General features: G+C 46.3%; 7 protein-coding genes across 7 annotated transcripts; 4 read left to right on the top strand and 3 right to left on the bottom strand.

The window, feature by feature from the left end:
• Window positions 1-6,322: 6,322 nt before the first annotated feature.
• LOC144700101 (serine/arginine-rich splicing factor SR45a-like) lies at window positions 6,323-8,932 on the bottom strand. The gene is made up of 8 exons (XM_078571497.1): window positions 8,798-8,932; window positions 8,096-8,118; window positions 7,929-8,006; window positions 7,728-7,839; window positions 7,476-7,625; window positions 6,979-7,042; window positions 6,674-6,890; window positions 6,323-6,599 (listed from the first exon to the last, which is right to left on the bottom strand). Exons 2-7 carry the CDS (start codon window positions 8,116-8,118, stop codon window positions 6,691-6,693), a joined length of 627 nt encoding a protein of 208 aa, XP_078427623.1. The 5' UTR covers window positions 8,798-8,932; the 3' UTR covers window positions 6,323-6,599; window positions 6,674-6,690.
• A 1,284-nt stretch (window positions 8,933-10,216) lies between these two features.
• On the top strand, window positions 10,217-11,417 carry LOC144700100 (uncharacterized). The gene is made up of 3 exons (XM_078571496.1): window positions 10,217-10,564; window positions 10,699-10,775; window positions 10,863-11,417. The coding sequence occupies exons 1-3, from the start codon at window positions 10,391-10,393 to the stop codon at window positions 11,347-11,349; spliced, it is 738 nt and encodes a 245-aa protein (XP_078427622.1). The 5' UTR covers window positions 10,217-10,390; the 3' UTR covers window positions 11,350-11,417.
• A 270-nt stretch (window positions 11,418-11,687) lies between these two features.
• Window positions 11,688-13,186, bottom strand: EDA8 (Putative membrane lipoprotein). Its single transcript, XM_078571495.1, has 2 exons — window positions 12,829-13,186; window positions 11,688-12,439 (listed from the first exon to the last, which is right to left on the bottom strand). Exons 1-2 carry the CDS (start codon window positions 13,036-13,038, stop codon window positions 11,825-11,827), a joined length of 825 nt encoding a protein of 274 aa, XP_078427621.1. The 5' UTR covers window positions 13,039-13,186; the 3' UTR covers window positions 11,688-11,824.
• A 560-nt stretch (window positions 13,187-13,746) lies between these two features.
• LOC144700097 (putative protein phosphatase 2C 68) lies at window positions 13,747-15,429 on the top strand. The gene is made up of 4 exons (XM_078571492.1): window positions 13,747-14,307; window positions 14,397-14,732; window positions 14,809-14,914; window positions 14,988-15,429. Exons 1-4 carry the CDS (start codon window positions 13,852-13,854, stop codon window positions 15,290-15,292), a joined length of 1,203 nt encoding a protein of 400 aa, XP_078427618.1. The 5' UTR covers window positions 13,747-13,851; the 3' UTR covers window positions 15,293-15,429.
• A 96-nt stretch (window positions 15,430-15,525) lies between these two features.
• Window positions 15,526-17,988, top strand: LOC144700096 (ethylene receptor 3-like). The gene is made up of 2 exons (XM_078571491.1): window positions 15,526-17,421; window positions 17,494-17,988. The coding sequence occupies exons 1-2, from the start codon at window positions 15,757-15,759 to the stop codon at window positions 17,986-17,988; spliced, it is 2,160 nt and encodes a 719-aa protein (XP_078427617.1). The 5' UTR covers window positions 15,526-15,756.
• On the top strand, window positions 17,961-20,444 carry LOC144700098 (Methyltransferase family protein). The gene is made up of 7 exons (XM_078571494.1): window positions 17,961-18,295; window positions 18,367-18,476; window positions 18,556-18,761; window positions 18,834-18,880; window positions 18,962-19,064; window positions 19,138-19,280; window positions 19,371-20,444. The coding sequence occupies exons 1-7, from the start codon at window positions 18,104-18,106 to the stop codon at window positions 19,467-19,469; spliced, it is 900 nt and encodes a 299-aa protein (XP_078427620.1). The 5' UTR covers window positions 17,961-18,103; the 3' UTR covers window positions 19,470-20,444.
• Window positions 19,522-20,176, bottom strand: LOC144716424 (AT-hook motif nuclear-localized protein 20-like). Its single transcript, XM_078591528.1, has 2 exons — window positions 19,586-20,176; window positions 19,522-19,527 (listed from the first exon to the last, which is right to left on the bottom strand). Exons 1-2 carry the CDS (start codon window positions 20,174-20,176, stop codon window positions 19,522-19,524), a joined length of 597 nt encoding a protein of 198 aa, XP_078447654.1.
• Window positions 20,445-25,806: the final 5,362 nt, after the last annotated feature.

Raw genomic sequence — 25,806 nt, forward strand, 5'->3', positions numbered from 1 at the left:
CACTATCTGTCCTTAGTATCGCCACACTAATAGTCACAGGATCAGCTATACTTATCAAATAAATAGGATCAGCTAGTGCTATTCTATCCGGATAATTCGGTGTTTGTCTCGACTATCCTCAAATAGGAATATTTAGAATACATGTTTAAAAACTAGTGATCACTGTATTATGATCTCATCATAATTCACTAAGTCATTCCACGTATTCATGGACTTCATTATAAACATCACACGGAATAATAATGAACGTAAATATTTTATTCAATGGACTTAAATAAACATGGTATTGTGATTGGCTTGACGACCACATATATCCATCAACACTAAGGATATATAGTGTGTGCTCTTTAGTGGAAAGAGTTCACTGAATTGATCCGTACGAATCCATGAATGGTATTGTACCAAACTAACAATCAGGTTGATTCACATCACGATTGTTAAGTGGCCCTTAGACTTGAGACACCAAAGATATCTTGTGGATAAACAAATGTACTTTGACTACGACCTACGTGTTCGTAATCGTGGGCTTCTAAATTTTCTTAGTTCGGGTGCATCAAGAAGTTCATGAAGATGATTGAGTGGTCAAGATAGGATTGTCCACCCTTGGTATAATAGGTGGCAACTCAAGGAAAACGATGCAATGAAGTCCTTGGGCAAGGTAGTGAAATATTAGAGAAGAGCTCTCCGAAAATTTTCGAACACATCATTCCGAACTCGGATGATGGATTAGGGCTTGACAGTTGACCATACCTAACCCGACTACACATACGCAATAACTGATGATGAACAGGTTCCAAGAGTGAGTTGGTACACACTCATTTGCATCTTCTAGAGCATGAGATGTAGCTTGGCAACCCACATGATGGAGACTCGACCTATCGATTAGGTTAAATCAATCCGACATTAATTAATATATGTCATGATATAGTTATTTAATTTGGAAGGCCATTAAAGGTTATTGGGCTGCCAGGGGTTGTTAGCTAGAATACATAGGCTTAGAGGGTCACACGCAAATGGTATTTTGGACCTCAAAAGATATACTTAAGTTTTGGGGGTCTTATGAGAAATACCTACTTTGAATAAATATGGGAAGGCTCCTTCTTCTCGGTCCAGAATTTTTTAGGGGCCTTCCCCTTCTGCTCCCCTCTCCCCATAACTTCTCTCCATTCTCGATGCCATCGGTAATGACGACAGAGGTTGAATGGGACTCGTCAACAAGGAGGAGATCCGACGTGCCGAGTACCGGTTGGATACGTCTAGAGGCTGCACACTTAGGCAGCTCGACTCGTCTCAGTTTGGGATCTAAGAAATCACGGACACGATCCATGCACATGCATTTTGATTCAAGGTTTTCGCGATGTCGTTCAATTTCACAGAAGTCTTCCGCTGCATATTATTATGTTTTCTTCATCCAAATCTAGGCCCGTAGAACCCCACAGTAAATACCCATTGAAGTGACTTTTTAAAATTACTTGATTTTGAAGTGGTTTTATAGGAAAGTTATGATTTTTAAGTCATATTTGTCTTGATATAATTTGAAATATTTATTTTGGATTGCATATATAATATATATGTGTATATATTTTCTCTGATGATATGTTGGATATTTGAAAAAAATGACATTTAAATGGTAATGGAATGGTTGATGTCAATATTTTAACGAATAAAGATAGATGTAATTTCCATTAGTGATTTTTGTGAACTATCGGCATAGTCATTGTCAACAAATGGTTACAGAGCTTGAAATTGTGAAAAAAAATAACCATATTCTAGAAAAATCTTGATTCTTATATATATCGATATAGACAGAAATATCATTTCCTATTAACTAGTACACTAAGCTAACTTTCCAAGTGCACAAAAAATTTCTAAGAAATAAGGAAAAACATGGACTAAAATAAGATGATGCAAAAATTATATGATAGCTTAAAATGATGTGACATAAGGCATGCATTTTTCACACCAAATGATTTTTATCCATCCTTACATTTTTAAGTGAAAATGTTAAAGGAATGCATTTGAAATTATAAGGAGCAATATTGTTTGAGCTCCAACCATTTGTTAAGCAATAAATGATGAAGTATTCGTATACTTAAAACCTCATCAGGAACTTAGATTTGAACTTTATTGTATTAAAATTTCTCATTTATAATAAAAGTTCATTTTATTTCTCAAAATATTTCACACTCTATTATGATTTGGAATGCATTCAATTCATGAAGTCCTTGAATGGAATTTACAATAAAAAAATGTTCATAGCAAGGGCAATTAACCAGATCCAATATATCTCTCATTTGTGTTTCTGACTTTATTGAGATCAATTGATATAAACCAGTTGAGACCATATCAATTATCTCATATAGTCAATCAGTTCTATTTTTTTCAGATTCCATAACCCTTAGTCAATCAAAATTATGAATCTAAACCAATTTATCAATGACCAGTATGATCTGGCTGATTGTTTATTTTTCATTCATTAGGTCTTTGATCAGACTTTGTAATTTGGTTTGATCCATATTACTCAATGAAATGGTTAAATTAATTCATCATATTGATCACACTTTTTTGAATAAATAATGATAATTTTTATTTTTTTCTCAAAAATGCCAAGCGTGATTAATCTATGATTATTCATCATATGTCACGATCAATATTTTTTAATAAAACTGATCAATCTTGATTCATTGGTTATGTTTATTTAGAACATTATTTATTCATAAGTTAAATTATTACTCGATCAAATCATTCAAAATGAATCAATCAATGATTATCGATTAGTTTGATCAATCTCACTTGATCAATGATGATGCATTTTGTTTGGACTTCATTTTATTCCTCTATGATTATCATTTTTTTACTGGCAAAAACATGGTGCGGTGTATGGGGGTCATGCTCGTAGACTGATCTGGCCATGCCCTCGATGTCACCCGTGCCTAAGATTATACCTTCTCAGTTTTTAATATCTCCTTCCATTAGTCGATGAATTGATCTATATGAATACATTAATGTTAATATACCAAAATACCAGTCAGGTTATTTATTACATGCCATAATTTTGCAATTGTCTTTATACCTGAGACAAAAAAGATGTCTTGTGGATGAATGATTGTACTTTGACTATGACTTACACATAGGCTTCACCATTTTTTTACCAACATTTGGTAAAACTAGATTGAACTGATACTATGGGTTTGAGAGTCATGGGTTTACCAGAAGGTCAATACTGGTTTTGGTATTTAGAGCAAACCAAACCAAAAACCACAGGGAAAAAATAAATGTATAAATGTATAAATATAAGAGCTTGAATTCAAACCTAGATGGTTATTTTTATTCTGAAGCCCTACTACCCCTAGACAACCTCATGTTATTTTAAAATGAATAATAAGCATCATATTAATATATATATATAATAACACTTGTACATAAAGATAAGTCTAAAGATCTATAAAATAAAGGAACGTATGTAAGTAAAAATATAAGTTTAAATAAAAATAAATAAATATGCATTAGTACAGTTTCGTCTCTAAGGCAATAAAAATGGCATATTTTCATTAAATTTTATTGTTTAGCTATTTTAATTTTTATTATGAATTTTACTATGAATTTGATCTTTTGAGGTATCTGAGACCAAAGCTATAAGGTTCACTGAACTGATCGATCTCTAACCCAACCGAGACAGTGCCAAAGTTTAGGTCTAGGTTTGCCAAAAATGGGTGCCCAGACTGAACCAGTCAATACATTTCTACTAGCTCCTATACATGGAATTTCATATCATCCTTGGTCAGGTGCAGGAAAAAAGTCATGAATGTGATTGAATGGTCAAGATGGGACCGTCTGGCTCGTGAATAAGACTAGACAAACCAAGGAAGATGACCCAATGAAGTCCTTGGCTGTGGTAGTGTAGCATAGAACAAATATTTGATAATTTCTGAATGCACAAGTGCTAACTCCGATGACCATTGAGGTATTTTTTTTGTTCACCTTTCTCTAGGCCTCCCTAAAAGCATCGAGAAAATGAGAGACTCCACAACACAGTCGTCAATGATAGATTCCAGGGGAGAGTCAGAAAAGCACACGAGGTGTAGCCTGGCATCCCATGGATTAGAAACTCGACCTATCAGTTAGGTTCAATTGATCAATGGTTAATTAATATATGGTGATATAGATAATTAATTAGGTTACCAAACAATGGTTATCAAGAAATCAAAATTGCTAACTAGAGTAATACATTGGCCTAGAGAATCACACATATTGTCTTTTGGATGTTGAAATATGTATTTGAAGTTCAGATTTTTTATAAAGAATATAGTGAAATATAAATAGGAGAAGGTATTGAATGAAATTCATCCAAGCAATGATTCTTTAAGCACTAATACTTCTTCTCCCTTCTCCATTTAGCTCCCCTCCACTCAAGATGCAATCACAATAGTTTGACAATGAATGTGGATTGAGAACAAGGATCATAAAGATAGATGAGATTTGACGTGTAAAGGATTGCGTGTATGCATCTAAAGTCTGAACACATGAATGGCTCAACATGTCGTGCTTGAGAATCCCATCAAATAATAGTTGATCTTGCAGGTGTTATTTGATAATCAAGTTTAAAAGTAATCTTGGGATTCCATTTTCAAGTCTTCTGTTGTGAAATCATATTAAGTTTCACCTCAATCACAGCCCTAGAAACTAACGTCACTAACCAAGACATGGTATCCAACTTTCTCCCAGGGGACCACTAAGTCAAACTAAATAATCAACATTATTTGATGGGATTTCATTAGGAGATAAGATGCAAGGGGTGCATTGGTCAACTATGTAAAGGCTTCTAAATTCTTATGGAACGATCCACATATTCTAGAACTCTAAGGAGTCCTCTAGACACTCCTGTAATATTCTACTAGCTTGATCCTTCTAGACTTTCTAGAATAATGTGTTATATTCTAGATAGAGGACTCTTGAAATTTTCCAGGAGGCTCTTACCTTACACTTAAAGCGCACTAGAGAGTTAAAGCTAAGGAGGGAAAACATATCACCTTAGATAGATTGAGAAGATTCCTGAAAACCCATCTCCAATTGTGATTCTTCTCATCAGTTCATCCCTTCAGGTTATCCTTATTTCATCTGTTATTTACCTCTATTGTGAAAATGGTATTCCCTCTATCCTCTTGTGGGTTTTTACTCTCATCCATATACTCTTAGTGGATACTTGAACTTAACTGGATACAATTTTACTTTGATGCCATGATGCAGCCTCAAACCAGCTTGTTGATGATTCCATAGACTATAATAGGCAGTTGTCTATTCAAATGGGCAGTGAGCAAGATAACCTTTTAAAAGTTCAACATGCTCTCTTCGACTTCATCAAATCCATTTCTTAGCAAAAATACGTTTCTACTAGTGATTAGATATATGTTTATGAGAAAAATAGGAAGAATTGATTATTTAATTACCTTTGTGTGGCTAAAGAGACGGCTCCACTAGGAAGCAATAATTTTCCCTCGAAAGTTATCTTGTGACACTATTATGTTGTGTGGTAAAAAAATCGCTTTGTTGCCTACTTAAGGGTGCTCATGAGCGTTGAAGAGATATATCACAACCAGAAGGCTTATAATTCTAGTTCTAAGAACTAGGGCCACAGCATGTCATTCAAATTTAGCCTATGAGCCCGTTCTCACCTGCCTGAATTGGGCCAAAATAAAATCAGAATGCCTTGAATGAACTTTTCGCAGAAAGATTGATTTAATTAAAACCATAAAATCGCAATGAAACAATCCTACCATCCAGAAACCGATTACAAATGCCGAATAAGCAAATGTAAGGTTCATGATCCAAATTCATCCACGAAATTGCAGTAGCACAAGAAAAATTCAAATGCTGTGAGTGTCTTTCGAATGCAATATTTTGATGTTATACTCTATTAATATTTGTGGGTCTTCGTAAAGTAAAATGAGCTCGAGGGGTCTAAACCCCATTTCTTGTTTTCAAGAAAATGAATGAAAATGCAATTGTCATCCATAGTCAATACCATAAAAAGGTCTCAATGGTTTTCAATATTAAGAATATCTATGGACACTTCTTCAACAATGATTCTAATTCAAATTTAGGAGAAAGTTCTGATATGAGTTTACTCGATTTTAATGCAATCGATTTCAAAATATCAGCTCAAAAACATCCGCTGGAACGAATAATTGTTTGAGCACTCCGAATTGCAAATGCGGAACCTACGTTTGAATGAGCGAATAAATGCATGCCAAAAAACGGATGTGACAAATGTTATATCCATGGAGAATAACATAATTATTCACAAAGATTAGACTAGGCACGCTAAACAGAATATAGTCTCAATTTGCAGAAAAATATCAATTAACAAACATCCCTCTCATAATATATTTGTCAACTAACTCTTGCTCTCTTTCTCACTGTCAATGCGAGCCACTTATTGTGGCACGCATGATAATAGCATCAAGCAACAGAGTCATCATCATCACTAATATCAATGACATCATTATCTTCATGCCAAAGAAATACCACGAAAACTGAAAAGAAAGCAACAAACCTCAAAGGATGAACTGGCGGCTGTAGATTCACCAAGCCACAGAACTCTGGGAACAATAACGAATAAGCAAAGATGATGCTCATGACACAAGGATCAAAGAATGTGATAGGACTTGCTAACCCAAGGGGCTGGCAGGATCAGGATTGCGCGCGTCCACGAGGCGAGTGCGACCGCTCGTGGTGTCGGCGGTGGGTGCCACTGCTCCTATCCCTCCGATGCGGTGAGCGGGACCTTTCCCGGCGATCACGAGACCGGGACCGGTCACGGGACCTCGACTGGGCCCTCTCTCCAGACTTGCGTGGCGAGTAGCTGCGGGATCGCCGTCGTCCCTGGGATCCTATACAGTTACAAATCCTGAGTAAGAAACACTGCTGAATTGTATACAATTATGTGATAAGATCAAGTGAGGGACATGTGTACGATACCTCTCTTTTCTCGGGCACCACAGTACTGGCCAGGGGTTGGTGTCCTAGCCCGCTTCCTCTTGGCCTACATGTCCAAACAGGGGCGTTAAATGAGACAATGGTGGCTCCAATGACCATCTCCCAAACTGTCCTCTTAAAAAGACTCGTCCCATGGAAGAAATCCGCAGAAAGACTAAGTCAATATCTAAATTCCGCGATCTCTGCCAGCGGAAGGAAGGGTAGCAGTGCATCCTGGGGAAAGATGAAGGCATACGTGGCATACAATGCTTGGGAAAATGGTCGATGCAGAGCGCATGTCGAGAAAGGGGTGGTGGTTCAGAGACTCTAAGTTCAGTCAGAGATTGATGAGAGTTCGATGGAGACACACACAGCAGACCTGATGTCAAAAATTATCAGGAAAATTGCGCAGAATATAAAATACTGACGTAATTAATCATCATTCTATCTACATCCGGGAAAATTGCTGAACTCACAACGGAGAGGAAAAAACTACTGACCTTCTCCACCGTGATCAGACGGCCTTCAAGCACCGACCGGTTGAGGTACTTCACGCACCGATTGGCCTCCTCCATGCTCCCCATCGTCACGAACCCAAACCCACGGGACTCTCTTGTTCGGGGATCCGTTACCACGTGACATTCTACGACCTGTACAATTAATCTTAATACCTTTAATAATAAGCCAGATAACCGAATTGATCGACTTAATGTCATTGATCTGCAATTTGGCGCTCCAGAAATACCCAATACCTTTCCTTCCTTGCTGAAATACTTCTCTAAATCGCTACTGGCCACGCGAGGAGATAACCCAGTAACGTAGAGGTTGTTTCCAGGGTTGTTTGCCGCGTCCAATTCTCGACTCCTGTGTTATTTAATCACGCTAGAGAATTAGACGGACATATATGACACTCGAGTGAATGAATGCTCGAACAATTAATTATTTTTCATCACCTAGAACGACTCCTGTCCCTCGAAAGAGACCTTGACCTACTGCGCCCGCGCACAGGGGAGGGCGACCGGGAAACGTGCCTGAAAGAAAGACATGAACATGAGCGAGAATTTAGAAGTCGGTAGACTCTTCAAATCGGATCTAAAACTCAAAAGGTTCATGAACTCGCCTGACTTCTTTCTGATAAGACATCTGCAAACAAATAAAGTCAAAAGTTTATAAATAACTTATGAATTTAGTAAACTCTTCAAATATAAATCACATTAAAAGAAAAGTAGGCGGAAGGAGAGTAGTAGTTTGATTTCAACTACTGAAAAACGGAAAATCTCGTGGGAAGGTAAGGATATACAGCAGCCCAAATATACATAGTCCAAATATGATCGCACATTAGGAGCAGGAAGACGTAATTAGGAGGAGATACACCAGAGCTTGTCGTCGCATTCAAGAAAGAAAGAGAGAGAGAGGTCAGGGGGAAAATCAACAATTGCAGAATTTTCAGAACCTGAGCGGTGTCCGCGACCGAGGAGATCACCCAAATTAGGTAGGGGAGCTCTAACCTCCGGCAAATGGGAAAATTAGCATAATTAAACAAGGAGAAGTTAACTAAACACATTAATTTCCCCTCACGGATTGGGGACAAGAGATGGATTTGCCTTCGGAACACACTCCCAAGGCAAGAAAGGGGAAAACCAGTGAAAGCCCCCGTAATTTTCCGACCAAGTTTGGCCAAATCCGCGGCTGCGATCGAGAAAGTTGGGGAAGAAACCTCGGATGAACGCTTGATTAACACAAACCTCAATCGCAAGATCTGGATTAAAAAAATACAAAACGCGCAAACCAACAGCAAAAGGAAGTCTGGCAATTGCTTTACCTCGTTCTCCCCGCGCAACCCCTCGGCAGCCGCTAGATCACTAAAAGGGGGTTCCTTTTCTCGAAGCCGCGACTACAAAACCCCCCCTGCAAGTCGAGAGCTTCACATTTTTCGGCGAGGATTTTAATCGGCCAAGGAAATCCGAGAACTCCCTCCTTCCTTCAAAACCCTTTAGAAGATACAAATTTACGCCTGAAACCTTGTTTCTAAACTATTTATGCTTCATGTCTTTGAAGTTCTCAGTAAGGGTATTCTTATAAATTCAATAAAGACAGGAGCATTTCAAAAGTTCTTATAGCTCAGTGCAAGGCCAAAAAAAGAGGGCTCCAGCGTGGGGATAGGAAAAACCCGCCATTTAAAGGGCTTGCATCAGTTTTATTGATTTAAAAATAACAAAAAATTGAAATAAGCTAGAGCACTTTTTTCGAAAACACCTGCTAACAAGACACCGTTTTACGGACTTATTGGCGCCAAAGATTCTAAAAAAGACAAAGCAAAAACATAAAATAAATCTAGCAACGAGAAAACCAAATGATAATGAGAGCTCGGTTGCAATTGCAAGCCAAGATAAAAGCGAGACGAGCCATTTCAGTTGAGCGAATGTCAATCAAATTTCAAACTCCACAAAAATGCTAGGAAAATTTACGACGAGAAATTGATAAATTGTTCCGTCTCTACCTGACAATTCTCAATCACACTCATCGTTGAAGCAGAGAAATGTAGAGCCAGGAAACATCAGATGGCGATCAGATGAACAAGGAAACATCAAACATGACGAATTTGGACATCAAAGTAGACAGAGGAAGGCAAACAGCAGGGAAAATGGTAGGAGAACAACTGAACAAGGCAGAGTATTATGCAACCAAGAGCATGACTCTAGTCGAAGGGTTCTCGCTTCGTCAACGATCCCACTCATTGTACCTCGCGGAATCGTCATCGACAGCGACGATACGCGAGCTTTGAAGCATTCTGCACGACGTCGCACCTACCGGAACCACAGCGCGTCACTTCTCTATTACACTCCATTATCCGATCCCCGCTGCTCGCTAGAATCTCGTCCCGATTTCGAACAGACGAAGATGCATAGGGTAATTTCAAAACTATCCTCGAAGATGATCGAAGTTTCGGAAGCCAAAAACGAGCAAAACAGTTTAATCGAATCAACGAACCTTCCCGCCATTTCCTGACCTCAAATTCCAGAAAACGCAGCGCGAATTCAAACTCTGCAGCGCTCTGGCGATTTGGCCGGCATCAGTTCCTGAATTCAAGCTTGGCAAGAACTCCACTGCGAGTATACAGTGGAAATGGGTCCGGTGAGGCGGCTCGGCAGGATCCGAATTGGATAACGGGTCGGAGTGGGAACCGATTGGGAAGATAACGTGGTAGGGTGGTAAATAGAGGTATTAAGAAGGGTGGTCTGACGTAATCCCTGGTCGTGCGTTCTTGGTAGTCGAAGGGGGGGGGGGGAGGAGAGACCGGGAAAACCAGAAGGAAAGGAGAGAAGGGAACGAGGGGCAGCGGCGCCGCCCTCCGCGTTCAGAATCGCCGCCAGCGCCGCCGCCGCCGCCATCTCCGGCGAGAGAACACGTTTGAATGAGGATACGAAGGCGGGCCGCCGGTCCGCCGCCGCAGCCGCCGGCGGAGACCTCGCCCGCGGCTCCATCGCCGCCGCCGCCCGGGGCCGCAGCGGCGAGAGAGGCGGCGCCGCCGGGCGCCGCGGCTTCTTCTGTCGTCTTTCTCCGCAGTCCTCGGGCGGAGAATCTCCAGGTGAGGAGATCGATCGGCGGATCGATCTCTACGGTGTCTGATCGAACGGGATTCTCCTCCTCCTCCCTTTTCCCCATTCCGGCCGTGCCCTAGAACGGCAATTTCCTGATCGCGAATCTTCTCCGTAACGCCAGATCCACGTCGCGGCGGAGGAAGAGGAAGAAGGCGAAGAAGAACAGGAGCAAGGGCTGCCTCTGCAAGTCCTCCCCAGGTACTTGATCCTCTCCTCTTCCTTCTTCTTATTCTTCTCGCAGATCTCCGGGGCCGCGGCTGACGCTGTCTCGGGCATTCTCTACAGCGCGAAGGAGGAGGAGGAGGAGAAGAAGGTCGTGATAATCTGCAAGAAGGGAGACGGGAAGGGATGGCAGTGCAAGAGAGAGGCGCGGTGGGGGCACTCGCTGTGCGAGTACCACCTCGAGAAGCTCCGATCCTACGGCTGCTATTCCCAGAGGAAGAAGCCCAAGGCGGATCCGACGGCGGGCAAGTCTCGGGGGGGAGATAGCGGGCAGCAGGCTCCTCCGCAGGGGGAGAACAAGAGCAGAAGGCTGCCGGACCGCCAGCAGAGAATCCCTCGCCGCCTCTCAGACTCCTTCTATTACTACTCCGGCTTCGGCCCTCTCTGGAGGAAGCGGAAAGGCGGCCGAGCCGCCGCCGACGACGACGGCGCCGCCGCTCTTCCCCCGCCGCGCGAGGAAGAAGAAGAGGAAGAAGAAGAAGAGAAAGAAGAGGAAGAGGAGAAGGGGGGGAGGCCGGTGAAGTCGAGGCCGCTGTCGTCCATCTTTTAGTGACAGTGGGAGATTGCTTGCATGAACGATGAGAAGATGAGGAATAAAGGCGTCTCCTTTATTCTCTACCCATTCGGCCGTGGATCGCCGGCGGGAAGACGAAACACGCGCATGCATGCATGCAAACATCCTGCTCGATCCGCTGTCCTTTCCGCGGGACTTGCAACGTCACCGCGACAAACTTAGCAGGAACGTTTCTACTTTCTAGAGAGAGAAACACCGATTCCTCCCTACTCCCGAGCACTGAAGATCAGCGACTTTCTTCTGAGATTGCGAGTTTGAGATAGGTGAAGAGAGAGAGAGAGAGAGAGAGAGGGGGGGGGGGAAGAGAGAGATGGGATCTTCTTGCCAGGCCTTATCAGGGGTAAAATAGCCGCGATGGCCCACACGAATGACGTGGGTTTCACCCCGATCCAGATACACAGAGAACGAGAGAGCGATAAGAGTAAATTAAGAGAGAGGAGGGGTTATAGAGTTAGAGCAGGGACATGAGGGAGCGGGCTTTAATGGGCTTGCGCGCTCGCCTGTTGCCCGCAACGTCGACTCCGGCGTCGTCCACGGTGGCTCCTCCGCCGTCCATCTCCTCCTCCTCGTCGCCGCCCTGATCATCCAACGGTGGCGCTTTCTCCACGTCGGCGCCGCTCCGCCTCTTCCCCCACCACGGCCCGAAGCCTGAGTAGTAGTAGAAGTCCGACGTCTGCGGACTGCGCCTCCCGCTAACGTTTCTCCGGGTCGTCTTCTTCGTTTCCGCGCTCTTCTTCTCGGGGTTCTGATCATCGCCATTGCTGTAGTAGGATCGGACCTGGATAAGGTGGTACTCGCACAGGGAATGGGAGTGATGGGCTTCTCTCTTGCATTGCCATCCTTTGCCGTCTGTCTTCTTGCAGACCAGCGATGGAGCGGCTTCCGGAGCAACCTTCTTCTTCTTCTTCTTCTTCGTCGTCGTCGTCGTTCTGGCCTTGTTCCCTCCCTTGGGCTTCTTCTCCGTCTTATGTATAACGCAGATTCCAGAAACTTCTTCTTCTTCTTGTCGTTGTTTTCCCGTCGGTAATCCCTCGAAGGCTGCTCCGAAGGTTGCAGTGTCGTCTTCCTGCGGCGCTAGAGCGGCGTTAGGCAGTGCGGGGAAGAAGAGAGGAAGAGTGGACGACGAGTCGATTCGTCTGTTCGAACCGCGAAAGAAAACCAAAGGCGCGAGAATCAGGAGAGCGCGAGAGAAGGAAGATAATAACGCCCAAATCAGAAGCCCTCCGACGGACAACGGCGCGGCCAGGCGGACCTGAACGCGATATTTAGGGCTGCGCCCGTCCCGTCTCCGCCGCCGCGGCAACGAAACCCTAAACGGCGGCAGAGACGAGACCGCAAGCTCTCCCATTCCCCCGCAGGAGTGCAGACGAAGAGAGAAACAGTCGGAGCGACGCCCTCGAACGTACTCCCGTAAACCTAATTCGGTAAAAACTGATGCGACGAATCGGATCTGACCTTGTGCAACAGGCCAAGCGCTGCCGGGTGGGGCGGCGGAGCGAAGCACAGCGCATCCCACGGCGACTGATTGAGCAGGCAGACAAGCTTCTCGGCTTCAACCGCGGCTATCGCCGCCGCCTTTGCATCTTCTTCCGCCGCGAAAGACAGAGATTGGGTAGAAACAGACAATGGGCAGAGGATCTTCGTCGCGTTCTTCCGGATTCTCATTCTGTTTCCGAATAGCTCACGCTCTCTCCACTGCCGAGATGAACTGTCGACGGAGAGATCTCGCTCCCTCCGTCGAGATCGTGCAGCGGCGAGGGCGAAGCTCGTCGACAGGGTTTAGGTTGTGGACTGGCAAGAAGCCTCGTCCTAGTGTAGAGCCAAAGCGTCGCTATTTATATTATCGCTCTCGGCATTAACACAAAACCCTTTATTAAAGGAGTTATTACAGAAGAGCCACGCCCCGGGCCGGTAATTTACGGCCATTTATCTTGTTCCACGTGGAGAGGTAGTAATGTCCACGTGGCGGCGGGTGACTCGCTGGCCTGGTCTACCGAGTCGGGTTGACAAGAGCACAGTTTGGTTAAATAAAAAGAGAATTATGACGATGATAATGTGAAACCACCGTTGATCGGCCGCGGTGCCACGTGGCCAGCTGGGCAGCGAGGGCTTCGGTCGACACGTGTAGGATGACGTGGCGGCGGGTCGAGGCAAGTGGCGGCTGCGGGCCGCTGGCCCGACGGCGATAATTCGGGGCAGGAGGGAGACGGTGGCGCCGGAGGGGACGTCACGTCACGGCGCCTACGTGTCGACAGGTGGTTCAGTTCCGGTCTTCTGTCTCCGTCGGGCAGCGCGGGCAGCTGCCCGGGCCTGACGTGGCTGCCCGGCGGGTTTCAAAGTAGGGAAGAAAAAAAAGAGGTAAGCCCAGCGCCTCCCGGGGAAGACGAGAGAGGGAAACTGTACTTGTTCATGTTGCAGAAGAGTTTGGTGGCTGCTCGGAGATGGTCCGCCGTGGAGGAGTGATCGCCGCCGCCGACGATGACTGACGTCTGCGTGGAGATGTCCGCTGACGCCGGCTTCCCGGAGAAATGCCGCGAAGCTCGCCTTCTCAGAATCGAGCCGCGGGCGGCGCCGCCGCCGCCCCCCGGCGGCGAGGGCAGCACCTCTCCGCGGCCCGCGGCGGAGCCGAAATCCGCCGCCGGCGACGACCGCGCCGCCGAGCGCTGCGCCGCCGCTCCGCCGGAATCCCGACCGTTGTCCTCCGCTTCCTCCTCCTCCATCGGATCTGGATTCGGTCCCGGGGATTTGGCCTCGCCGGAGAAGCTCACGGCGGCGCCGCCGAATGCGCCGCAATTCGGCTTCGTCTCCCTCTCCGGCCGCTCGCGGGAGATGGAAGACGCGGTGTCGCTGCGCCCCTGCTTCTTCTCCCCCGACGGCGACGGGTCCTCCCCGCTGCATTTCTTCGCCGTCTTCGACGGCCACGGCGGCTCCCACGTAAACCTTCCCCCCCTTCCTCCTCGTTTGAATAATCCGAGTGTTCGTCTTCGAATTCTCAGCCGTCGGATGCTCGATCTTGATCTCAGGTGTCTGCGCTGTGCAAAGACCGAATGCACGAGCTGGTGGCGGAGGAGCTCCGGCAGGCGGCGGCGGAGAGGGACGTCGCCGGCGATGTCTTCGCGGCGGCGGCGAGGCGGGCCTTCCGGCGGATGGACGATCTCGCGCTCTCGTCCTGCGCCTGCGGTAGGGTCGGGACGCTCTTCTGCGGCTGCGACCAAGGGGGCTTCTCGTCTCAGATCGTGGGTTCCACCGCCGTCGTCGCCGTCGTCCACCGTCATCGCATCTTCGTCGCCAACTGCGGCGACTCCCGCGCCGTGCTCAGCCGCGCCGGCCGCGCCATCCCTCTCTCCTCCGACCACAAGGTAACCACCATCATGATCATCATCTTCTTCGATGACGACGAAGACGAGGGTTGTGACGGGTGGAAAACGTGGGCAGCCGGACAGAGCGGACGAGATGGCGAGGATAGAGGCGGCGGGAGGGAGGGTGATCTACGTCAACGGCGCTCGCGTGCTCGGCATTCTCGCCATGTCTCGCGCGATCGGTAAGAATCGAAGTTTCCTTAGAACACAGGTGGAATCCGTTTCTGACGGGTTCTTGGGGGTGTTCTTCTCCAGGGGACAAGTATTTGAAGCCGATAGTGATATCGGAGCCGGAGATCAAGGCCTGCGAGAGGACGCGCGAGGACGAGTTCCTGATCATCGCCAGCGACGGCATTTGGGACGTGCTCTCCAACGACCTGGCCTGCGACATCGTCCGCCGCTGTCTCCGCGACGAGGGGCGGCGTCGTCGCCCCCCGCCCGACGACGGCGGCGGCGGCTCGTACTGCTCCACGGCGGCGACGCTTCTCACCCGGCTGGCCCTCGGCAGGAAGAGCTCCGACAACATCAGCGTCATCGTCGTTGACCTCACACGCTCGTAGAAAATAGTCTTCTCTTCATTGACCACACCAATCTCTCTCTCTCTCTCTCTCTCTCTCTCTCTGGGAATGACGGAATGACTACTATCCTCTGCTCTTTTTTTTTCTTTTTTTTTTGTATTTATGGGACGTTACGGAGAGGGGGAGCGTGCACGTGGCGATTCCCGCACGAGGTTTAGTTTAAAACATGCGGCTGCGTTGCGGGTATCTCTGCGGCGCGTTGCGTACGGGTTCGACCACTTGCGCGGTGATTTCTTCCGGAGAAAAAAATCTCGTCGACGGCGACCATCCCCCCTTACCCGCGCGGACTTGCTTGTCCAGGTTCTTCTCCCTCGCCCCTCTTTCCTCGATTTGGCGATCTCCGCGGCGGCGCTCATGGCCGGCGGCGGCGGCGGATCAGGCTGGAATTGAGGCGCTGAGGGGTATGTCCGATTGGGGGAGTTTCTAGGGTTGATGGACGCCGCCCAATGTCTAGGACGTTGCTCCGCTGGCTAACGATTTGGTCCCTGACTGGCGCGGCGATCGCCGGGGGATTGGACTCGTGCGACTGCGACGGCGAGGGCTTCTGGAGCCCCGTGCGGATCCGGCAGGTCCAGACGGTCAGCGACTGCCTGATCGCCGCCGCCTACTTCTCTATCCCGCTCGAGCTCATCTACTTCGTCTCCCGATCCCACGTCTTCCCCTTCCGATGGATCCTCTTCCAGTTCGTCGCCTTCATCGTCCTCTGCGGCCTCTCCCACCTGCTCACCGTCTTCGCCTGCAAATCCGGGTCCTTTCTCCTCATGCTCTCCCTCTCCGTCTCCAAGTTCCTCACCGCGCTGGTCTCCTTCGCCACCGCCATCACCCTCCTCACCCTCATCCCCCAGCTCCTCCGCGTCAAGGTCCGGGAGACTTTCCTGCGCTGCAAGGCCCGGGATCTGGACCGTCGGATCGAGATGATGAAGATGGAGGAGGAGACGGGCTGGCAGGTGCGGCTGCTCACCCAGGAGATCAGGAAGTCGCTCGATCGCCGGGTCATCCTCTCCACCGCCGTCTCCGAGCTCGCTAGGATCCTGGGCCTCCAGAATTGCGCCGTCTGGATGCCCAACGACGACCGCACCGAGATGCTCCTCACCCACGAATCGGCGGCGCCGCCCGGCGGCGGCGGCCAGGTCAGCCCCATCGACGACCCCGACGCCGTCGGGGTCGCCCTCAACGCCGGCCCGGTGATCCTCCCCCCGGACTCCCTCCTGGGCTTCGCGAGCAGCGGCCAGGGCCACCGGCGCGGCGCCGCGGCGGCGATCCGGTTGCCGCTGTTGAAGGCCTCGGAGGCTCCGGCGGCGGAGGCGCCGCCCGCCATCCTCGTCCTGGTTCTCCCGGAAGACGCGCCGGAGTGGGGCGAGCCGGAGCTGGGGATCGCCGCCGCGGTGGCGGACCAGGTGGCGGTGGCGCTCCTCCACGCCGGCATTCTGGAGGAGTCCCAGCGGATGAGGGAGAAGCTGGAGGAGCAGAACCAGGCGCTGCAGCGCGCCAGAGTCCAAGCCATGATGGCCGGCCGGGCCAAGAACTCCTCTCAGAGCGTCACCAGCCTCTGCATGCGGCGCCCGGCGCACTCCATCGCCGGCCTGCTCTCCCTGCTCCAGCGCGAAGCCCTCAGCCCGGAGCAGCGGCTCGCCGCCGACGCCATGGCCAAGACCGCCGCCGTGGTCTGCGCCCTCGTCGGCGACGCCATGGACAACCCCCCGCCTGGGTCCCGTAGCCTGGCGCTCGACGTCCGCCGGTTCCGCCTCCACGCCGCCGTCAGAGAAGCCGCCGCCGTCCTCCGCCTCCTCTGCGACCGCCGCCGCCTCGCCTTCTCCGTTCAGGTCGACGGCGCCGTCCCTGACCTCGTCTACGGCGACGAGAAGCGCCTTCTGCAGGTGATCCTGCGCCTCGCCGGCGACCTCATCGCCGACCGCCCCGCCGGCGCCGTCTGCTTCTCCGTCCGCGCCGTGTCCGGCGACGCCGACCCGAGCCAGCGATGGGTTCCCTGGAAGCCCGCCCCTCACTCCGGCCTCGCCGCCGTCCGCTTCGAGATCGCCGCCACCGGCTCCCCCTCCCCCCGCCGGATCTCCGCCGCCCAGCAGCTCTCCATGTGCAGAAAACTCGTCCAGGTCCGGTCCACCCTTCTTCTTCTTCTCCACCTCCTCCTTGAATCTTACCAATTTTTCTCCGCTGGGTTGCAGTTGATGGACGGAGAGATGAGGGTGGCGGGGGACTCGGCGGCGCTGGTGGTGCGACTGCGGCGGCGCGAGGCGGAGGAGAGCTCGGAGCAGGCGGCGCGGCGGGGACCGCCGTTCAAGGGGCTGAGAGCGCTGGTCGTGGACGGCGACGAGATGAACAGGGCGGTGGCGCAGAGGGTGCTGGAGAAGCTCGGCTGCCGCGTGTCGGCGGTGGCGTCGGGCTTCCTCTGCCTGAACCTCCTCGGCGCCGCCGCGAGCGCCCCCTTCGACCTCGTCCTCCTCGCCACGGACGTGGGCGACACGGACAGCTTCCTCCTCGCCTCGCAGATTCGCAAGTTCCGCAGCGGCAACTGGCCCCTCGTCGTCGCCATGGCCGCCTCCTCTCAAGACAGCGTCTGGGAACGCTGCCTCCGCGCCGGCATGCACGGCCTCGTCCTCAAGCCCCTCACCCTCCAGACCATCTCCGACGAGCTCCGCCGCGTCCTCCGCGTCTCCTGACCCGCCTCCCGCCTCCGTCCGATCCGCCTTGGACGGCCCAGATCTGCCCTCGGACCCTCTTTTAATCAATCCAGGAAGCGGATCCGCTGCTAGGTTTGTTGTTGTTCCCTCGTCGATGGCGGAAGAGTACCACGCGAGGGACTTCGACTGGGAGGATCACCGGGCGGAGGTCGAGCGGGATGGGTCCACGTGGCGGCAACACGTTGGAGGGCGGGAGGATGATCCTCCGCCTCCGCCTTCATCGGACGGCGGAGCGGAGGCCTGGCGGAGCTTCCACCGGCGGCACCCCACCGGCAAATTCTTCAAGGTATTGATTAATTATGAAAAATACCCCTTCGCGCTCGCCGAGGATTTTAGCTTCTTTTCCCGTCTTCTCAGGAAAGGAGGTATTTTTTGAAGGAGTTCCCTGAGTTGGCTGCGCACGGATCCTCCACCTGCGTGTTGGAAGTAGGTTGCGGCAACGGTAGCACCGCTCTTCCCATTCTGCGGTTCGCTCGCTCTTAAAACTCTTTATCTCTATCTCTCGTTGTTGTTTTTTCTTCTCAAATGGGGTCGCTTGATCATCAGTGCAGGAGAAGAGATCGTCGTCTACGGTTGCGACTGTAGCCCGGATGCCTTGGACGCGGCGCGGGCGGCGATTGATGCCGCCGATGGCGTTCCCAGGAAAGACAGATTCCGTCCATTTCTGCTGGACTTCAACTCTTGTGAATTTCCCAAATGGCTTTTCTGCGATTCTTGCCGAGCATCGTCGGCGCCAGTATCCTCCCCGCCAGGTTTTGCATTCTTGATTATCAGATGCCCAAGAGATGAATATGACTCGTGCAGATGATTCATCTTCCGCGCAGATCTCGAGGGCCGGTGTTGCATCGGAGGAGTGGACTTCGTCACTTTGGTATATCATTCAACTCTTTGCAGGAATAAAACATACTTTCGCCCTTTGGCGACGGGAATAAAAATCATGGTATTTGCGCAGGTGTTTACGCTCTCCGCTGTGCCGTCTCAGCTAATGCAGCGCATCCTGGCGGCGTGTTTCTCCGTCCTCAAGCCCGGCGGATTGCTCTTCTTCCGAGACTACGGTTCATACCCGTTGTTTCTTCTTGAATAATGTCCTTGAAATTAAGCTAATGGTTTGTGGGTATTGACTTGCAGGCCTCTACGACATGACTATGCTCCGATTTCCGCCAGCGCAGAGAGTTGGATTCAGGGAATACCGCCGTTGCGACGGCACGCTCTCTTACTTCTTCTCGCTCGACGTTGCCCGCCGCCTCTTCCTCGAAGCGGGTTTCATCGAGGTGGCGCGCTACTAAAACTTTTTCTGGGATTTCCTTCTTTCTTTCTTTCTTTTCATCCTTTTTCTTCACTCAAATTATTTACTTTCTCAGCTGGAGCTGGACTACTGCTGCGTCCGCGCAGTGAACCGCCGCAGAGGCGCGACCATGCGCAGAGTTTGGGTCCATGGCAAGTTTCGGAAGCCTCTCTAAAACCCCTGTTTAGCGCAGTAATGGGGGTGCGGCCAGGGGTATGCCACGTGTTTCATTTCTAGGCGGCCAGGTGGCAGACCCGGGGAGATGCTGGCGCTCTTCTCCTGGGCTCCGGCGTGATCGTCCCCCTCGTCCTCGAGGGGAAGCCTCTCGTAGGTGGCGCTGGCGAAGGACGCCGCTGTCACCACGACGGCTCCTGCCGCCGTCAGCGCGCCCACGACGCCGCCGCCCACCACCTGGCCTTGCCCGCCGGCCAGGTACACTGTCAGCCCGCCGCTGCCTGCTGCCGCCGGGAGGAACGTGCCGGTCAACGACAGGATCTCAAAGGTCCCATGGAGGGCGATGACCCCTGCAGCTGGCTGCCGGAATGCCACATTGGCAACGGCACCGGCGCCGGCGAGCACGCAGATTCCCCGCTGGCGGCGGCGTGTGAACTGCGCAAGGCTGTCGGCGATGTCGGTGCCGCCGGCGATCTCCATGACATGGGTTCGCAGGGAGCTGGGGCTGTCCCGGATGACGAAAACAGGCGGCTTTGGCTTGTTCTTCGACCCCGGGGGCCGCCCTCGCGGACGGCGTGCCACTCCTTCCTTGGCGCCGCCGCCACTCTCAGGGCCGGTGGCGGCACTGTCATTGGCCATCTGCGCCGTGGATGGTTTCACGGCCTTGAGCACTCCTCGGAGGGGATCAGAGGAGCCAAGGACAACCATCTCACCAGTGATTTACTCGTGATTGACTGACAATTCTAGTTTTGACTGTTGTGGTGCAGGTTTGTGTTATAGACTTCTAGTGCAGAGGTATGTCTCCAGTCTGGTCTGGTTTTGGTGGGGGAGGTGGGGATGGTTTAGAGCCAAGGTAGATGACACTTAAGAATTGAAGAAAACGCCGCATCTTTCATGTACAATTGGTAGAGGAATGGCTGCCCCCATGCGCAAAGTATGATGATTATGATTATTATTATTATTATAGTTTTGTGTACTACGTGGTTCTTGTAGCAAAATGATATAAAAATATCCAGATAAGGTTGTAAGATATACATCCAGCTAAGGTTTTGTCAGAGCCCGTATTTCTGTGTTTGATTGCGCCAAGAGCACTAAATAACTCAAGTTCTTGCCGTCACGGAAAATAGGCTGAGACGGCTAATTATTGCTCATAAATATAAAAATAATCTTTTACGTTTGTTACGCAGTCCCTAATCAAGACGACAATCTTTTTACTCTACAGCTCTTGATGTGTTCAGAGGTACTTGTGAAAATTCACTTTGATCTGCCACACTCATTTGAAATTATATTTCGGAAATTAAAGTTCATTTATTTCTTGTATAGCTGCATAGAAAGATTAGCTAACGACATTACATGCTTATCGATGTTACTATAATTCGAAGATTTCTTGAGCGATGTCAAATGATTCATTGAAAGTTAGTTCCTCAGAATTTATAATTTCTTTTCACTCGCATGAGTCAAACTGAGTCATCAATCAATGCAACAGATAAAAATGGTTAACTGTCACACTTATTATCCCCGAATTGGGTAAATTGGGTTCCAATCTTTCAGATAAGCAGCTTCTATGCTGACTGCTTCAACTATACTTTTACATGCATCAAGATATGCTTCATCTCTCCCCTCCCACCCCACTTTTGGCGACATCAAAAAATGGAGACTCAACCGAAATACACTTGTAACTCTTTTCAAAATGGCGGCCTCTGTGCCAAAACTACTGGGCTTTCAATTAGTAACAAATTCTAAATTTATAAATGTGTATCTAGTAGCAGAATATTAGTGCACGCGTTTCCCATTTTGCCCAAAGTTATAAAAGATAACACTGAACAAAAATTTTAAATTCTGTATTTCTGGGTTTTATTTTATAACTAGTTCAAGAGGAGTGATTAAGGAATCCTTTAAAACTAGAAAAAGAGAGAAGTCAGAGGATAAAATCAAGTTGACTGGGAAAAATGGATTTTACATTAATGATAATTATGAATGCAATTTTTAGGGATCATTGAAAACACTTTATGAAATCGCGGAAATAGCTTAGATCATCACGTATTGGTTTCAAAATGAAAAAATCTTGGAAACTCTCACTAAACAATAAAGTAAAAGAGAATAGTAGAGAGGACACATTTATGTAAAAACTACCAGATCTATTGGGCTGCTTTTTTATGCATATATGATATGTGGTTCCTCCCTTAATACGGATCAAAACTGCCTATGACTTGTTTTTTTCATGTGGTCCATGGAATGGTGATAATTATGCATAGCATGCTAATTTAGATACTACTTTCATATATGTTATGACTCTATTTATACTGAAATGATCATAAAACCATGTTACTGAGGCTTTAAATGATTTATAATATTTCTATAATAAAGTTCATATTTTTCTCTATTTTATGCTATTTTGACAGAATTTTCAGACATAAATTTCAAGAATAAAATATTTATGTCGTTTCAAAAATATAAAATTATATTTATTACAAATTTTGTAAGGGTTTTCAATATTTTTGAGACTGAAATTCTAATTTTTCTCGATTGTCTGGAATTTTTATGGAACTTTTTGACATTAAATTCATAAAGAAACTATAATTTTGTATTTTTAAAAATAGTTTTAGCAACTTTTCAAAATTTTCAAGTCTCCCCTAAGAAATTTTACCCTGGAAATCCGCCACACAGGACAGAGGAGAGAGAAAATGGACAGAGAAAAAATTGGATGGCTCATATTGCATCATTTGACAATATCTAATGATCTAGAAGGATGTTTAGGCCAACATTTTGAGGGTAGTTTGCTCTTAATCTTTGATTTTCATCCACCATCTCTATTTATAATTAGCCCATTCCATAATTGTAAAAAGGCACCCCTGAATTTCATTCCTTCTTAAAATTAACAGAGAGATTTGTTCATTCAAAATCTCGTTTGGATCCATTTTTGCACTCCAAGAGTGAAGTATCGAAGGGGTAATGTTCACATCAAGATATCTGAAGAAATAGAACCAAAGCTGCCCGTTGGGTACTTGAAAGCAAGTTTAATGTAATCTTCTTCTTTTTTTACTCACGACTTTGCACTTTTTCCTAGGTTATCATCGTCAATATCCTAGGTTTTTTTCCATCAGGTATGCCACCTCCAAGTCTGCTGCTTTTCAATGAGTATCCATCTTCATTTGCCCCCGCTTTGATGCTTACCGGTGTGTATCTGCCAACATCTTCGTTTCTATCAGCGCCATCATTTTGTTTATCCACTCCACTTCACTTACGTTTAGTGCTATCAGTCATCACCAATGCTGCTACGGTGCTGGGTATTTAATTATAATTAATTAGGATTTTTCATTAGAAACTTCCATTAAAATTCCATATTTTATTTTATAAATTGTGACTAAATTAGGTTAATCCATCTAAATTTTATTCTGATCACTTTAGAATTATGTTGAATTAATTTCCCATAGTTTAAAATTATTAAATTATACTCAACTATTGCATATAAAAGCAAATAAGATTTTAAATTTAAATGTCACTTTTTAAATACTTGCGCCTTCGGTATTCAACCCTTACTCACTCTATGCTTGTAAGGAAAATTGTTAAAAATATTGTATAAACATGAAGTTATAGTGAAAGTCATTATAGTTAAAAATATTGTATAAACATCAAATTTATTCTAACAATAAATAGTCCATGATTTGTAATTGAAATTTTGGTTTTGATAAGGAAATTTGGGATGAGCTATAGTGAAAGTCATTATTTAGGGGCCCGTAATGAGCAATAGGGATGATAATGTGCATACAGAATGTAAATCATACATATTTAAGCATGATTTGATGTCGATACTTTAAATATTTAACAAATTTATCCTTTGACTTTATCTATTTACATCTCATGCAGTCCTAAGTAGGCATTTATTTATTTGACACTATTTTATTCAATTAAAACCGTGATTGAATTCATGAAATAAATATGTTTTATTATTTTCATAATGTGTTTAACTTTAGTGAATATGACTTACATTAAATTAAATACAAAAGGAGATTCTTTTTAGAAATGGCATAATGAAAGTTTTTATTATTTTCCAGGAAGATGGCGCCAAGCATAATCATACAGGGAAAACCTATCTGTAATTTTGATATATTTACATAGTTTATGTGGACTGTAAATTGGAATAATTTATTGGGAAATAAATAAAAAATCTTATAGATTCATTAGAAATAAAGATACACCCAACGCAAAGCCTGGTGTTGGTTGTCACTATGATAAGCAGTCGTGCTAACTGTCCCACGAAGGGGTGCACCTCAAATGGAATGCCTTAAGGAAATGATATATAATTAATTATGAAAATATAATATTTTTGTGGGATAAAACAAAATACATAGGTATAAATACTATTCCTGTATATTTTTCCTGAGTTGATAGTTCCCCAATTTTGTATAAAGCCCAGCAAGAAATCACCCAATATATCTTATTCATGTTTATTTATTTCAGAAATTTATTATTAAGAGAACTTCATTATTTTCCTAAGTCCTAAACTTCATATTTTTTCTATATAAGAGATAGATTTAAATATCATTACTCAAAGACCTCACGGATAATTAAATAATTGTATCATAATTCACGGTTTGAGGCATAAGAATTCCATAGGTTGATGAATTTCATGATGACATTAAAGGTTTTATCTCCACTTGAGTATACATGTTTGATTGATACATGTTATGAGCTCAAAATTCACAATGGTGATGGAGTAAACAGGACTACTCTTTACGTCCCAATATGTTCTCATGCTTTGTAAAAATGTTATCCTTGAAGTTAAGGCCAAAAATCTTTATGGAAAATTAGGAACACAGTGTCCCTGGTTTTTTATGTGATTTCCTAAAAATTCATTGTGTGAGCACAATGAAAATCACAAAAGTCCCCTTTGATTATGTTTGAAGTATTGATGATTGATTAACACAAAATTAGGGTAAAATTATGTGGTTTATATTTGAGTTAATCAATAAATAATTTATAAACATTTACTCATAGAATTATTTGACTAGTTCGTGATGAGCTAGGGTCCTCTCCACAGGTAATGGATATTTGGGTTTAAATAGTCTTTAAATGATGATTCCAATAGGATGAGATGATGTATAAAATAGGAGATTGTGATGCGATGAATACGAGGAGGTGAGATGGTAATAATGATTTTTTTAAGGATGATATGAATAATAATACAAGGAATAGGTAGGTGGGTGTAGATAGATCTCACGGAAATGAGAGAGTGAGATAGATGAAGATGTGAAATGATGATGGACATAGAAGATGAATAAGACGATAAATGTGATGGAAGGATGCGAGTGGGTGTGGATGGATGATGGTGAAAAAGAATGGTGGAAGAAGAAATGATAATGTCTAACTAATAAATGTGATGGAAGAATGGATTGGTGGATATGAGATGGAAAAGAGGATGATGGACTAGATGATTTATGGTTTTTGATGAGATCAAGATGGAGATTGAAGATGGCTATGGTAGGGTGATATGATGGAAGATGGTGATGAGAATGAGATGACGATGTGCCACCTGGATCAAGGTGTTTCCTGATGCAGATCAGCCTCCCCATTTGTCTGTTGACCTTCTCCAATCGCCCAATCCACCAACAACATTCTTGATGGACCTTAAGAACTTCACTTTCTTTCAATGTACCTCCGTAGGCGGAAGTGAGATTAAAGATAGCTTAAAGATCTAACCCCACGGATCGAAATTGGTAGGAAAAATGAAGCTCTGCTCAAAATTCAGCCCAAAACTCCTTTTGGGTCATCAGATATTACGATTTGAACTAGATCATTCTCAGCCCTTTGATTTTCTCTCTCCTCTGATTTTGGAAGATCGTAAAAAATTAATGTGGCATTTAATAATTCCTAAAATGGAGATTAATTCATAAATACGTTATAAAATATATTTTTTGAATATAAAAAATGATATCTCTTGAAATATAACGCCAAAAAATTCAGGAAAAATCATATTCCAACTCACAAAATTATGCTCTTTCAGAATATGATGTCATAATAACCATTAAAATAATTTAAAATTCATAAATTAAAAATATATTTCTAAAATGAAATTTAATCATTTTAGGATTGATAATATGCATATATAACTTATTGAATTCAAATAAATATGTGAATATGGTCATATTAAATTAATAAAAATATGTGTCATCAATGATCAGGAATCTGTAATATGAGCTCAAAATTTCAGGATATAATAATTTAAACTTGAAGTGAATCCATAGACACCAAGGTCCTCTCCATCAGAGCTTAGCTTAAAAATCAAGATTATCCAGCTTCGAAGTTGGAGGTGCAGAGCTCACTACATTAAAGAAAAA

This window comes from Wolffia australiana, chromosome 2 (assembly GCF_029677425.1).
Source record: "Wolffia australiana isolate 7733 chromosome 2, ASM2967742v1".
Classification (NCBI taxonomy): Eukaryota; Viridiplantae; Streptophyta; class Magnoliopsida; order Alismatales; family Araceae; genus Wolffia; species Wolffia australiana.

Bases quoted from the DNA above. Each gene is read 5' to 3' on its own strand.
- LOC144700101 (XM_078571497.1), bottom strand. From the start codon at position 8,118: ATGTCTTATCAGAAAGAAGTCAG. The intron at 8,007-8,095 runs GCGAGTTCATGA...TCTTTCTTTCAG, and splicing joins TCTTATCAGAAAGAAGTCAG to GCACGTTTCCCGGTCGCCCT. The intron at 7,043-7,475 runs GTCAGTAGTTTT...TTGGACATGTAG, and splicing joins GTCTGATCACGGTGGAGAAG to GCCAAGAGGAAGCGGGCTAG.
- LOC144716424 (XM_078591528.1), bottom strand. From the start codon at position 20,176: ATGGTTGTCCTTGGCTCCTCTGATCCCCTCCGAGGAGTGCTCAAGGCC.
- LOC144700100 (XM_078571496.1), top strand. From the start codon at position 10,391: ATGAGGATACGAAGGCGGGCCGCCGGTCCGCCGCCGCAGCCGCCGGCG. The intron at 10,565-10,698 runs GTGAGGAGATCG...CCGTAACGCCAG, and splicing joins CTCGGGCGGAGAATCTCCAG to ATCCACGTCGCGGCGGAGGA. The intron at 10,776-10,862 runs GTACTTGATCCT...CATTCTCTACAG, and splicing joins CCTCTGCAAGTCCTCCCCAG to CGCGAAGGAGGAGGAGGAGG.
- LOC144700097 (XM_078571492.1), top strand. From the start codon at position 13,852: ATGACTGACGTCTGCGTGGAGATGTCCGCTGACGCCGGCTTCCCGGAG. The intron at 14,733-14,808 runs GTAACCACCATC...AAACGTGGGCAG, and splicing joins CTCTCTCCTCCGACCACAAG to CCGGACAGAGCGGACGAGAT. The intron at 14,915-14,987 runs GTAAGAATCGAA...GTTCTTCTCCAG, and splicing joins CGCCATGTCTCGCGCGATCG to GGGACAAGTATTTGAAGCCG.
- EDA8 (XM_078571495.1), bottom strand. From the start codon at position 13,038: ATGAGAATCCGGAAGAACGCGACGAAGATCCTCTGCCCATTGTCTGTT. The intron at 12,440-12,828 runs GTCAGATCCGAT...CTAGCGCCGCAG, and splicing joins CGCTTGGCCTGTTGCACAAG to GAAGACGACACTGCAACCTT.
- LOC144700098 (XM_078571494.1), top strand. From the start codon at position 18,104: ATGGCGGAAGAGTACCACGCGAGGGACTTCGACTGGGAGGATCACCGG. The intron at 19,065-19,137 runs GTTCATACCCGT...ATTGACTTGCAG, and splicing joins GCTCTTCTTCCGAGACTACG to GCCTCTACGACATGACTATG. The intron at 19,281-19,370 runs GTGGCGCGCTAC...TTACTTTCTCAG, and splicing joins TCGAAGCGGGTTTCATCGAG to CTGGAGCTGGACTACTGCTG.
- LOC144700096 (XM_078571491.1), top strand. From the start codon at position 15,757: ATGTCTAGGACGTTGCTCCGCTGGCTAACGATTTGGTCCCTGACTGGC. The intron at 17,422-17,493 runs GTCCGGTCCACC...GCTGGGTTGCAG, and splicing joins TGTGCAGAAAACTCGTCCAG to TTGATGGACGGAGAGATGAG.